This window comes from Alligator mississippiensis, chromosome 13 (assembly GCF_030867095.1).
Source record: "Alligator mississippiensis isolate rAllMis1 chromosome 13, rAllMis1, whole genome shotgun sequence".
NCBI lineage: Eukaryota > Metazoa > Chordata > Crocodylia > Alligatoridae > Alligator > Alligator mississippiensis.
Window position 1 is genome coordinate 57,122,871 of NC_081836.1, and position 14,366 is coordinate 57,137,236.

The following is a 14,366-nucleotide window of genomic DNA, read 5'->3' on the forward strand; positions in this document are numbered from 1 at the left end:
CAGACTAAATTCTGCATCTGTTTTAAGCGTGCGAGCGGTCTCACTCTCTGCAAAGGAGGTTTTGCTTTGGTTATTTAAGGCTCTGATTCAACCAAGTTTTTTATGCGGGTGTTTGCATCTCAGGGACCACAATGCGAGCGAAGTACCTGCTTAAACCTAAGCAAATGCTTAAAGCTAAGCAAACACTTTTTAAGTCTTTTGCCTAATAAGCAAGGAAATTATTTTTCCTTCCCCCTCCCCAACTTTGCCAAAATAATACAAAATTCTATCTTTTAATGCATATATTTTTAAACAGAAGAGAACTAGGAGTAAACTCCGAGAAACTTCCATTGACTTGAATGGGGCCCAATTTCACCCAGCGCACATCCAGGCACTATTTTGCCTTCGCTGAATCACAAGCAGACCTCCCACTGACTACGGCAGCGCAGAATCGAGCCTTAAATACCCATAATCATCTGCAAACGATTTCTGTCATTTTTGCAGGTGTGCTACATCCTGTCGGAGCAGACCCAGCAACACTTTCCAACCGCCCAACTGCTTCCAAGGACGTTCGGATCGTCTCATTTCACGGGGCTTTTACAGAATTTGAGCAAACAGATGACGGGCTGTTCCTTTTTTTTTTTAAACAAACCCCATCAAGGAAAGACAGCCGTGGGGTGCAGAGGACACATAGCCACCTCCACAGTCACACAGCCACAGTCATAATGGGGGGAACTTACCACCGCCAAGTTTGGGGTCTCAGCACAAAAACCAGAAAGTGGACGAGACTCACAAAACAGAACAAAAAAAATCAAAACCCCCCAACTCTGTGAAGTCCACAGAAGAAACAACAAAACAGCATCCAAAGTAATAGATAAATAAATTTTTTAATAATCCGAGCATGAGAGTGGTCCCAAGAAAGTCACTGGCAAAAACCCCACTGACTATAACAGGAGCAGGCACAGTCTCCTGCTGTGTTATTTTGATCCTAAATCACCTTTCCCGCCCCCCCGCCCCTGGTATACAGGGGCTAATCCTCCGATGGTGCGAGCTGGCCATGCCCTGTGGAAGTCCACAAGCCTGCATTGCCGTACAGCAGTTCTCTGCAGTGTCCCTTTGATGAACAGAAAGGCATCCAACAACTAGCCAGCAGCCCGGGGCCCCGGGGCGCTCTCCCTGCCTAGCTGAAGGGTTCGGCCGGCCGCCTGGGAAGATGACAGCTCTCCTCCAACTCGACCCAAAAGGAGGCCAGAATTACCAGGAGGCTGCTCCATTTCCGAAGTTTATTGTGAATCTTAGTGCCCTGGTCGCTACACACATGCACACACACGCGCACACACGCACTCACACTCACCTTCTGAAAACTGTCCCCGGTTAATATAGCTTAGCAAGGTTTGTATGGAAGAATATTTAATTTGATGGGCGGGAGGGGGCACCTGGGTTTTGCTGTTTTTTAATTATTATTATTATTATTATTTCTTAAATATTTCTCTCTACTCAGTAAGCGTACGCGTCTCTCCAGGGAGACGTCCCATATAAATTAGAACAAGGGGAAAAGTCTTCTGAAGGCTCGCCTGGGATGCCCTGCCGTAGCATCCCTCGCGGCGGTGCACGGGATGTGCCGTGGCCCTTGCAAAGCTGCTAAGTGGACTAAGTCTACTCCACCCCACCGTGGTTTATACCGCGACCAGCCTGGGAAGGGCTCAGTCCCACCCAAAGTCCTGCCCCGTCATTTGATAGAACTTCATGTTGAAAGGCCTGTAAAACTCCTGCAGGCGCTGGACCACTTGCCCGTCGATTTTGGGATGAGGGCGTCCTTTGGACTTCCCCAAGCAGCGAGGCCGGCTGCTGCCCTCTGGTTTCTTCAGGCAGGGGAAGCCCTTGGTCTCGTTGAAATAGAAATGCTTGTCCGTCACGACTCTCTTGAGACCCAGGAAGTCTTGGACCCGGCCCATCTCTCCGGCCGGGTCGCTGACGAGTCTCTCCCCGCTGACGAAGAGGAATTTGGAAAGGGGGAAGTACTGCAGCCAGCTGTCCAGGTGCTTGGCGTAGATGCCAATCCGCACCGCGCTCCAGGTGGTGTCGATGAGTCCCGTGCTGATGTTTTTGAAGGCCAGGGCCTGGAAGCTGGGGATGGTGGGGTTTTTGGAGAGGGTCTGCGTGTAGTCCGAGATGGCCCTGGTGACCGGGTTGCGCACCACCACGATCAGCTTGGTGTCCCGAGACATGTTGTAAATGCGTTTCGGGGCCTCCTTGGTCACAAAGTAACTCGGGGTTTTCTCCATAGTGATCTGCCCCTCCAGCGTCCTCGGCATCAGGTTCCTGCGGAAGCAGAAGGACAAAGGTAAAGACATGAGCGGCTCTGTCCACTTCAACGTCTATGGCTACGGGCACTAAGGTGCCAGCCCCAGAGCCCCTTCCCCAGGTGTTGGCAAGAGCTGCAACCTCCTCTTATCTGCCAAGCTTAGGTTGACTTTCATTGCCTATTTATCCACCCCCCCAACACCAACCCATCCCTCACTTCTCCGAGGGGTTCATCTGCCTTGGCTGCAAGTTGTCTGGGCCCGCGACCTTGCTACATCAGCTCGAGAAATCCCAGCATAGCAAAGTGCTGATCCCATGCCGGGGCACTCGGGTCTACTGTAATTCTACGTTTCATTGACATTAGACCCTGGATGCCACTGTAATACTGATAAGAAGGAAAGGACACGTGATCAGTACCGTCCCATGCAGGAGGCTGCTTAGGATATCAATTAGTGCAAGAACTGGATTTAGCCTTCGGCGTCGGGTACAGCCGTTGTGTTGTGGGGCAGCTCATGAATCGAGCACGCAGGGCAAGGTCCCGAGTGTAAACCCAGAGTCACTCGCCCCGTGGTGGGCAGCACAGGATGGAGAGATGGGAACTTCTCCTAATGAACTAGTTGGATCCCCAAATATAACATCCATTCACCAGGACACAGCTGCTGGAGGGCTACTGGGCCCCAAATTCAGATGGTCTGAAGGTCTACGTCACTCAAGCCATCATTGCTGTTGCTATTCATTGGCATTTTCATGGGCATCCTCAGCAGATAAGCCAAGGAAGGGCGGATATGGCATGGGGAGCAAGCCCCTTGCTGCCAGCCAGGCCTGGGGGTCAACACCGGCAAACCCGGGCAGGGATAACACGGTGCGTGCCTCCACTTCCAGAGCCGTCAGTCGGCCCCCTCCACAGCACCTACGTTTAAACCTTGGAAATCCCCATGCTTTCGATCACATAAAAAGCCCTGCTGGATTTTCGCCACATCCCTGACACGAATACCCATGGGAGCTGCGCGCACAAAGCTTCCTACAGAGATTAGAGTACACCCAGCCCCACGTTTGTCTGGAAAGGGGAGATGTGTGAATCCGAGGCTAAGATTTAACACCACTTTCTAATCTCTGGCTATGATATCGCTCTCCGGGAAGAGCGATCAAAAAGCATTTAACACCGCTGTGCCTTCCACGAGTCCTGGCTATAATGCAACCTCAGACCACAAGAAGGGCCTCCTGTTCTCTCCTTTCACCAAGCCTCAAAATACCGGTTTGTTCGGAGGGCGGCCGGTTACTAGCTGACGAGCCCTGGGGAACGGGGTCCCTTTCCACGCTGGTCAGTACTTCGTTTCCTGCGAGGCCGGGAACAGCTGGCCTCGCTCACTTTCCAGGTCCCTTCATGGATAAACCCAGCCCCAAGTGACTTTGGCCCTTCCAAGACTTCACTACTGGAAGGAAGAAGGATGCTACAAGCCCTCATATTCACACGTGCTAGTGAGCAAGTGTGCGCGTGACCATCCTGTGCTGGTGAATGAGAACCGTCCAGCTTTGCACCATACACCAACGGGGTTAGCATAGATTCATAGAAAATTGGGGCTGGAAGGGAGCTCAGGAGCTTGCATCCAGTCCATCCCCCTGCTCCAAGCAGGACCAGCCCCAGCTGCATCATCCCAGCCATCTAGCCAGATCTTAAAAACCTCCAAGGATGGAGACTCCCCCACCTCTCTGGGTGACCTGGTCCGACCCTTCACCACCCTCCTCGTGAGAGAGGTTTTCCTAATATCCAACCTCAACTTTCCTTGCTGCAACTTGAGCCCATTGCTCCTTGTCCTGCCCCTACTGTGAACAGCCCAGCTCCAGGCTGCTTCTCCATTAGCTCGAATGAAAAGCTCTTGTGCCTTTGAAGCCAAGCCCTGCCCTGGGGAAGGTGACCTGGGCAGCACGGGAGGCTGCTGTGCTGTGATGATTGCCCATAGACATGCTGGAGTTTCCATCGCTCACAGTCTCTAAGTCAGGACCAGATGACTTCCTAGAAGGGATGTTATAGCTCAGCCAGAAATTGTGCATGAGGTTCCTGACCTGGCATTATTCAAGAGATCAGGTGAGAAGATCATAACAGGGGTTTCTGGCTTGAAAAAAAAAAAAAGTCACTGAACCTATAGCAGCCGTAGGGGACTGCGGGCTTGTAACACTCCCCGACAAGGCAAGATTTCAAAGTCACCTGCGCTTTTTAAAAGACAGATGAGAAGCTAGGACTTAAAGAAACTGCAGAGTAAAATAGGTTATGCAAGAAACAATTCTTGCAATGAATTCTTGGATGGAAACCATCGCCTCTTATAGTTCAGCGGGTCCTGGGGAGATCCCAAAACAGGTCTGGACTGGGGCTGGGCTGTTAGGTTGAGCTCAGTCCGGCTCCCCTTGTCCTGCTGCCTCCTGAACAAATCCCGTTCCTGGTGTGAAGGGAGAGGGGCTGCCCTTTTCTGGGCGCTCAAACTCAGCTTGGTGCCCTTGCGTACCAGCCATGGCAAGCCCAAGCCAATTCAGTTTGCCGGGGAAGTTGTGCAAAATCTCACGCGCCACAACAGCACTCATTTTTCGGTTCATCTCATGCCCATGGAGCCTGCCTCCCCCTCTGCCCCCAACACCCCTCTAACAAATCCAGTCTCAAGTCTTTAACACAAAAGCAAACTTCTCTTATTAATGTGTTATTGCGGTGCCAATAAATATTTATGGGGTGTTCGATGGTTTTTTATTCTTCCTTTAGCGAGCTCCAGGTTGTAATTGTAAAGGCTTTATTCAGTCTTGCACTTTCATGATTGGAGCTCCCATCATAGTGACGGATGGCAAAATCACGGCAACGTTACTGTTTAATCAATGGCTGCGAGAGGCCGGCCTGGGATATCGTGGTCGTTGCCAGCAGTTCAGTTGACGCCTCCTATTACAACCCATCAAGGTCCCCATTTCACGCACGCAAGGTGTGAGCAAAAATGCAAATAAAATGTACTATGTAATCAGGCACATTCCTTTGCTAACTCCTTCATTATCCACCCCCTGTACAAGGCTTCCTCCAGGAAAATCACGTAACGTGCCAAGGCAGGAAACGCCTCGAATCTCCAGCATTTCTTTAAACTTGTCCTGCAAAAATGCCGCGATATTTCTGTGATAATCTAAAATCCCAGACATTTTTTTAAATATTCACCCTCATCTCTGAGGACGAGCAATGTGGGCCAAATGGGACAAGAACAGGACTTGTTCCAGTCTACACCTGCTTGGAAATGCAGTCCTGTTTCCATCCCGAGGGCAGCGTGTCATTTTGGGTGGCAGAGGGGCCAAGATTTTTGGGCAGAGACACGGTGACAAGGACTGAGATGCCAAGCAGGCTTCAGAGCCTCGACCAGAGGGAACCCGGACTCAGGGCCTGCCTCGAATTTGCTGGGAGACCCGGAAAAGTCCCATCCCCTTCCTCTGCCAAAACTGCTCTCCAAGACATGCATCAGGAGCCTGACTTTCTCTGTAAATCGCTCCGACACCTCCGAGGGAAACTGCTATGGAAGAGCTAGGCAGGATCATACGAGCTGATGAGAGCAGGCGTAACCTTGCACTGGAAGCAAGTTACCCCACGACAGCGTCTTCCCCTCTCCGGGAAGCATCCGCTGATGGGGGTTTCTTACGTGCCACCCTGGTTTCCTACCCGGGCCATGCCGATCTGGATCCACACCGATTCCAGCCTCTTCGCACGCCACCAGATCTCTCACCACCCCAAGGGCTCAAAAGGGGCAGCTCTCTCGATAATAAAAGAAATTGCAACTCTCTTGGTAATAAAAGAAACCCAAGGCTGGCTGGGTGCGCCCAGACGTGACACCTGGGACAAGTCTTGCAAGCCACCATGGAAGCACTACATGGTGAGCTTCACTTGTCTCCTCCCCAGATTTAGCCGTGATGTGCTGCAAAATAACCCGCCCCTGACCACTTACCCCACCCCGCCACCTTAAATCTTGTGTTATATATTTACCCAGTCCAAATTTCCAAGGTACTCCGAGCTACAGCTCAGCATAGCCATGAGGCTTGCTCTCTCTTAGGTGGCTGAGGGAGAGGACACATTCACCTTTGGCCCCAGAGGAACGAAGCCCAAACCTGGGTTAGATCGGCATTGCCGGGCATGATCCCAAGCAGACTGTACTGTTCGTACTGTAACGCCACCCCATAACTCGGCACGACGGACGAGGCAGGCAGGTGCTTGCAGCACAAGATGGGAGAAGAGCGGCAAAGCTGCAAGAGGAAACATCTAAACCTCTCGCTCTTCGGCCCCTGGACTCAACCGCCACGGTAAGGTTCAGATCTGCCAAAATTCGCTGCATTTTCTCTGATGTATTGGGCATTTTATCCACGGTCCATTTGCTGCCGATGGCATGTATTTGACATTCAACAGCCACTGGCTCGTGCAGAGAAACATTCCCCGAAGCAAAGACCGGAGCCCAGGACTCTTCTTCATCGCTGGACTACAGTCCTGCTTCCTCGCACGCCCTCTCTCCGCTCCAAAGGATCTCGACCTCTTTCCTGCACAGTGGCCCAGCTTCAACAGGGGGAGTGGAGAACATCCTCACCCCAAAAAAGCCCATTGCTTGGGGCTTTTCCCATCTTCCTGGAGGTGGGAGAGATGGGTTGAAAATCCCATGCAAGCTGAGGAAGGAACTGAAACCAAGTCTCCCGTGGCCTAAACACATGCTTTAGCTACTAAGCTATCATTTCTGTGATATCAGATCTGCAAATGCAAAATTGCACCGGCGTGTTGGGAAATCTGGGCGTTAGCATTGGTTGTGCTTATGAAATATGTCAGATTTTACATCTGATGGCCTCCTTTTTTGATCACCAAAAAAAGAGGCTCTGACTTTGAATTAAAGCACCCAGGGCTGCTGCGTTTTGGGCAGAGCTTCCCGCTCCGTACAACTGTTGAAACAGCAGAATTTCCCTAGGAGTGGAAATATTAGGATTGGGATTTTCGGTTGGCTTTACCGCCATCGGGGGCAGGGAGGCAGTTTGTGTTACTAGAAGTCGTGACTTTTGTGTCACCCACTGCCCAAATTAAGTGCATCTTGAAGGGGAAGGGGATATTATAAGTACCTGATGAAATACTGCGGAAGTAAGGGGGAGCCATCAGTCCATTTCTATGGGGCATAAGCAACTTATATCCCCAAAAGGCACCCTTCGCCGAGAGAGACCCCGACAGAGGCACGGTGCCAGCAGCTCACCCTTGAAAGTGTCTTTGCCTCTTAAGAAAAGAGAGGGAAAGATTACAAATGGGCAACCAAATAAATGAGAAAAGCTATATTGGGGGTGGGGGAAGGCTGGACAACGGGAACACAGTGTTTCGGAGAAACCCAACTCCGACCACTCTGCCTGTGGCTCTGCCAGGCAAAGAGTTCATCCAAGCCACTGAAGTGGGAACGTGAGCCATTTCATACATGCTTGAAATACTGCTCTTAGCTGTCTGCAGTCCTCCTCCTCCTTCCCCATCATTACTTGTGCTCGCTGTTTATGCAGGGTGGTGACCATGTCCTCTGCAAACTCTTTCCTCTTACATTTTATTGCTGTGCCTCCAATCCAATGATGCGAGTTGAGTACCGCAGATCCATGCACCAGGTGCGTAGGTACAGCGACAGAAGAGACGCGTGTGTGCATGCGCACACACGCGCACACTATGCAGCGCGCCCATGATGATGTTGTGCAAGCATTTCAATGAAAGCTCGACTGTAATGCAAATGCTACAAGACAAACCTGCTCCAGCTTTTCAGCTTCCGTGCTAATACGTCCTGGATTTTTTTGGTGATCAAAAAAGGAGGCCATCAGATATAAAATCTCACATATTTCCTAAGCACAACCAACGCTAGCGTCCGGATTTCCAAGCACGCCGGTGCAATTTTGCATCCTCAGATCAACGTGGGCACGAAACTGTGGCTGCAACGGGGCGCGCTCGCAACCCCACCTGTTTAGAGGAACTCCCGGATTGCCTCCCCGAACGAGGTAGCTCTGCGCTCCTGGGCCAGCAACGCAGAAGGCTTGGGAGAGGTCCAACTAAAACTCAGGCATTAAATATCTAATTTACATTTCAATGTTTAGCCCTTTCGTCGCCTTTTTGCACTGCTCTCAGCTCAGGAAAAGTAAAAGCAGAACCAGCCGTTCTCCTGCCCTTAAACAAAAGGAAGTCTGGGCCCTCCGACTTTCGGACACCCCAATGCTGCTCTACGGGCAAAACCTTCATGCTAGGGTCCTTTTTCGGACTTATGGGTCGAATGCTCTTTCTAATGTTCACCTGAAGGCCAACCCTGTTCCCACGGAGGGCCCCGGCGGTTCTCCCTCCGCATCCCGGTGACGAGCCTTTTCCAGTCTGAACACGGACAACACAAGGTTTCTTGGAGAATATAAAACAAGGTGGGAAACCTCCATGCGGACCGCACTCTGGTTACGCAGTGATTAACTCCCTCATTCATTTATAATGAGGCATTAATTACCGGAGAAATTACCAGGGCATGTCACTGTATCAACTCTGCTCGCCGAACATGGGAGAGACGAGCATCCTGCCTGGTTACAATTAGCCAGACGCTCCCTGGACAGACGGGCCAGCGGAGAGCGAAGTTCCCGGGGGCTCCTCCTTGCTGCTCTACACAACTTGGCATGGGAAGATGATCATTTATTGCCTCCTTCTCTGGAGGTGTTAGTGGGGACACAGCTCATCCTGCAATTCCCCTCTCACTTACTGCAGAGTAACTATTTCATAGGATCATAGAAAATTGGAGGCGAGCTCAGGAGGTCACATCTAGTGCACCCCCCTGCTCCGAGCAGGACCAACCCCACCTACATCATCCCAGCCAAGGCTTTGTCTAACTGGGTCTTCAACACCTCCAAGGATGGAGATTTCACCACCTCTCTGGGTATCCTGTTCCAGTGCTTCACCACCGTCCTAGTGAGAAAGTTTTCCCTAATATCCAACCTCAACTTCCCTTGCTGCAGCTTGAGCCCATTGCTCCTTGTTCTGGCATCTGCCCCCACTGAGACCAGCCCAGCTCCATCCTCTTTGCAGCCCCCCTGCGGGTATTTCTAGGGTCTGAGCCAAGACTGGACAGTCAATAGGAGTTTCTCTCTTCAATATTACACCATAAGTGAGTGGAGAACTCACGCTGGCCTCTTGCTGCGATTCCCTGTGCTCCGGTGCATTCAATAAAGCAGCCGTTCTCAACCTGGTTAGACTTAAGGCTCCCCTTGCAAAATGCCAGCTCTTAGCTTTCACTTGTTTCTTGACTGCGGAGAAACACTAGATGCAAGTTTTTGCAATCTAGTGCATTGCAGTTTTTCTGTTGCAATGAACTCAGAAAGACCCAACCAGGTCAGAGCTTTTGACGCTATGCATTGCTATTGGAAACCGCTGGGTTTATCTTGAGAATTATATGTAGGTGTCGGTGCGCTTGATGGGGATAATAGTGAACGCTCGTAAAAGGATCCCCTGTAACACCGCTGAAAGGACTACCCCGATTGAGAAACGCTGCAAATCAAGGAAAAGTCGGCGTGTCATGCGACTGAGCCAATCTATTGTGCATCTTCAATTGAGGAGAGCAAATATTAAATACCAGATGGAAATCAATCTGAATTGTTTGCAAAACACCGCTCTGCCCAACTTCTCTCTCAGAACAATTACTGCCTGTTCTACAAACAACTACAGATAAGAAATGGACCCATAAACTCAGGCTCTGATGGGGGATGAACAGAAAAAAAGAGGCCAAATTGGGCTGATATTAGGTTACCCCTTCAGAGCCTGTCCAGGAGCTGGGCTGCATTGTGGCATGGTTCCCAAAGAGCCTCCAGGCTACAGAGAAAAGCCCAGCAATCGGGCAGGAAACGAGCCCAGGGAGGAGAAGCGACTTGTCCAGGGTTACACCGCGAGCCAGTGGTGATCCCAGGTTGCTCACTTCCAGCCCAGGGCCCTGTCTTCTGGTTCATGCCACTACCTTGAAAGGAAAGACCCCTATTGACTGTCCAGCCTTGGTTCAGACCCTAGAAATACCTGCAAGGGGGCTGCAAAGAGGATGGAGCTGGGCCGTTCTCAGTGGGGGCAGATGGCAGGACAAGGAGCAATGGGCTCACGCTGCAGGAAGAGAAGTTAAAGAAGTTGGATATTGGGGAAAACCTCTCACTAGGCGGGTAGTGAAGCACAGGAACAGCTTTGATTGCAGACATTTAAGTGGCTCTAGCCCATGCCAGGCTGTTGCATGCGATTCCTTTAGCATTCCCCTAGCTGGAAATCAAACATCCTCCTGCTTCCTTTGCACATCCAGCCCGCAGGAAATTTCCATTGGGAATGGAGTTGCTTTTGCTCTGACAAATGACTCAACCTGGATGTCTTTCACATTAGCCTCCGCTGTACGCGCTGGTGCTGGCAGCAAAGCACATTCCTGCCAACCCTTCAAGTTGCGGCTCTGCTGGGCCCAAGCCAGGCAGCGGAAGCAGGGATCACAGAAGAAGCCTGAGAGCGGTTGCAAGGCGCGAGTTCGGCCTTGCACAGCAGGACACAAATAGGTCCAGGGCAGGAGCCTGACCACGGTCCAACACGCTACATTTGCTATAGGCAGCGTGCACGGTGCTTTGGTCTTGGGAGATGCATTTAATAAAGTTACCCTGGAACCAAAGCTGCTGCTGCTGCTACTAGCTGGCTCAATCCCACAGCCCTTATGCTATCTAGGACCGCGAAGGGGATGCATGCAACACTTGGCAGGCGTGGACTCATATGTTCCCCGCTCACAATCAAAGGACTCGACTTGCCCTGCAGTTTACTAGGGCTCAGTCTGCCCTGGCTACACAGCCAGGTCCCTTCAGTCGTATCAAGCTCTGGAAGTCTCTGGTTCAGCTACTGGCGTCAGCCAAGAAATACAGCAGCCATCAGACCGCCTGGCATCCCAGCAGACCAACAGATCAATGTATCCCCAAACCGAACTTCATTTTCCTGCAAAGATTTTTTTTGAGCAATATATTTACCGGACCAACTGCACGGTTGCCTCTTGCATAGCTCCTGGACCATCACAGCTACGCCATCACTCCAGCACTACCTCATTTTTCTTTTTGCAAGATCCCTGTGGCACTTTATAGCTCTCTTCCAGCATCAGCGACCCAGGTTTTCTTTGCTAACTCAGTGCAACGGCAGCCTTCACAAGCAGCTCCACAACAACACACAGGTGTGTGCTGCAATCAGAAAAGACCGCAGGGAATGGATGTTGGACTTCCCGGGATTTGCTAAGGACCAAAGCACTGCAACTACGTGCTGCTGAATTAAAACCCATGCGTGCGCTCACACACACATGTATTGCCTTACTTTTCTATAGCACTTTTCAGCACTGCAGTTCAAGGCATTTTAATACAAGAGGAAAGCACAATTTTATACAACTAAGGCACAGAGTAGCCGACCTGGTTGCATGCACTGGTGCAGGAGCCAATGCTTTAACTGTTAAGAGAGGAAAGAAGTGCGACGTAACACAGACAGGTGTTAATGGAAGTCAGAGAAAGAAAAACTGCACGAGTCCAAGCAACCTGGCTGACCCCAATCAAGGCCTGCATTGGGATCATGGCCGGTAAGAGGGCAGGGAATCAACGGGCCAACATGCCACTTGGTAGAGAAGTGAGAGAATTGGATACTCCAGCCGGCATCCCTTTTTGGGTATATGAAACCAGGTGAAATTGGAGGCTAAGCAGGTGGAAAGAAGCAAGCATCGCCATTGTGGAGCCGTACCGATACCTGGGGTGCTAGACCGCATGGCGACATCCCTGGGCGTTCATCATCCCGCTGCCCAAACCTGGCCTGGCCAGCCTGGGGCAGAGGGGGCTCAGGTGACACCACCATGGCTTCAGCTAAGTCCTGCTTCGCACCTGGCATGTGAGCCCTGAATTTCTGCTGCTACACTCGCTCCCAAGCAGCCTCTTCCTTCCTCCCCTGAGCTTTTCTCCTCTTTTGCATCTGGCTTTAGGGACCAGGACTGCATCCTCTGCAATGCTGCAGGGAGCCTGGAGCTGGAAGGGCAGCAACAAGCAATGCCGTCGAGAGCCCGAGGCTGGTGGGGTCTCGCGGCTGGGTGATGGGCCGTGGCGCGGGGCTGGCTCTGCTCTGGCAGCCAGGGAGAGTCAATGCAGGCAGCGCACGTCACATTTTCCCTCCCCTTGGTCTTTCCTCTCCCCTTGCAGGTCAGCTCATCTGTTATCTTCAGGGAAGTGAGAGCCCTTTCCAAAAAACAGCAGCACCAGTCCATCTCCAATAGCTAGAAGAAGAGTTATTACCATCTCTGCTATCATCTGAAAGACCACCGGGCAGCAGGCCTCTTCCTCCAGACGATCCTCTTCACCCAACGGGAAAGGAAATAGGCGGTATGCCCAGCACGAGAGCTTGACTTAATGCTTTACCTTTCAAACGCTTCAACTGCTTTTCTTTTGTCATTAATAGTCATCTCCAAGAGCGGAGGTCCCACAGCCTCTCTGGGTAGCTTGTTCCAGTGCTTTGCTACCCTCCTAGCGAGAGATTTTCCTGTATGAGGACTGTAAAGCACAGTGATCGCCGTGGGACCCGGCAGCCCAAGTTCACCACGTCTGAAACCCTCAATCATGTTTAGCGCCGCATGGTATTGGGGTTGCATGAACTCCTTGGACCTTTGGGGTCTGTTAAATCTAGCGAACCCAATGCAACAGCACCCAGTAGCAAAGCAGCTCCCTGAGCACCAGTCTCCAATACTTGCACTACCTGCTAGATGCACTGCTGCTAATAGAGGCCATCCCTTTTCCTCTGCAAGACCCCACGGTGTTGCCCTTCTTGCATGGAGGGGCCAGGCTACAGCGGGGGCTGTGTGGGGGTTAAAGCCAGGGGCAGAAGTTAGGTGAATGGGTGGGGTGGGCCAGGAGGATTTACTACGGATGCTGATAGCTGGGGGAAAGGACTCGATTTCCCTGGAATAAAACGGTTTGCACAGAGGGAGGCATGGGCTTTATAAACTCAAAGCAATAAGTGCCCATTTCCCAGCTAAGGCATCAGCGATAGCTCCCTGCTGTGTGTCACCGGAGCAGGCTGCACCTTTCCACTGGGGAAAGTTTCTGCGGCATTAGGGTAGAGCCGGGGGGACTGCAGCCAGGACTCCAGGCCTCATGGGCGAATCGCTTAACGCTTCTGCTTCGGAAACAGGAATTTCTCCTCCTTGCAGCGGCGGGCAGAGCTGTGCTCATTCACGCTTGGAAAGTGCCTCGACTTCTCCCCAGAAAACATGTACTAGAAGCACCGCGTGGGCAGCAAGAGGGTCACTCCCCGGCACGCGGCATCCTCCTGGTTTACCTGCAGCGGATCCACGCTGCCCACCCCGTTCCTGTTCCTCATCCGCGCAGAGAGCTGCCTGAGCCCCTCGCACGGAGGGATTGCACCAAGGAGCCCTGCGCCCGCGGAGAGGAGCTCAGCTGACCCGACCACGAGGAAATCAAGTGACTCGCTGGAGAGCCCGGAGCAGTTCAGTGGCTCAGTTTGAACTGATATCCTTTGGGGCTTAAGACTTTGATCTAACCACTGGACTGTGCAACCTCTGAAGGGCAGCGCTGCAGTACTCGAGCAAGAATAGAGACTGCTCTAATGAACTCCCATCCCGGGACTGCAGGCTGGTTTTGCACGCACCCACCCCATGCACGGCGACACACAGAGCACTGAAGCTGATTTTAAAGCTCCTTTTTGGTTAAGTTAAATATTAGGAAAACCTCTCTTGCTAGGAGGGTAGCAAAGCACAGGAACAAGCTACCCAGAGAGGGTGTGCGACCTCCAGTCTTGGAGATTTTTAAGACCCAGCTAGGAAAGGGATGATGTAGTTGGGGCTGGTCCTGCTTGGAGCAGGGGGTTGGACTAGATGTGACCTCCTGAGCTCCCTTCCAGCCTGAAATTTTCTATGCTATACACGTATACACATGCACATACACCTATACACAGACACCTTGGCTCTGAGAGTTGCCACGAGGAGCGACTGCTCCCTTCTGGGCCCACTTTTAATGAATCATAAATCAGGAGAGAAATAAGTGTGTACCTTCCAGACTCAGAG

The 14,366-nt window shown here is 51.7% G+C and overlaps 1 protein-coding gene across 1 annotated transcript in view; it reads right to left on the minus strand.

Annotated features, from left to right (window-relative positions):
* Positions 1-847: 847 nt before the first annotated feature.
* The window catches only part of HS3ST6 (heparan sulfate-glucosamine 3-sulfotransferase 6), a 75,838-nt gene continuing 62,319 nt past the window's right edge, over positions 848-14,366 (minus strand). The window contains exon 2 of the mRNA XM_019494535.2: positions 848-2,301. Coding sequence (XP_019350080.2) covers positions 1,683-2,301 — 619 coding nt within the window. The 3' untranslated portion in view covers positions 848-1,682. The remainder of the gene's footprint in view (positions 2,302-14,366) is intronic.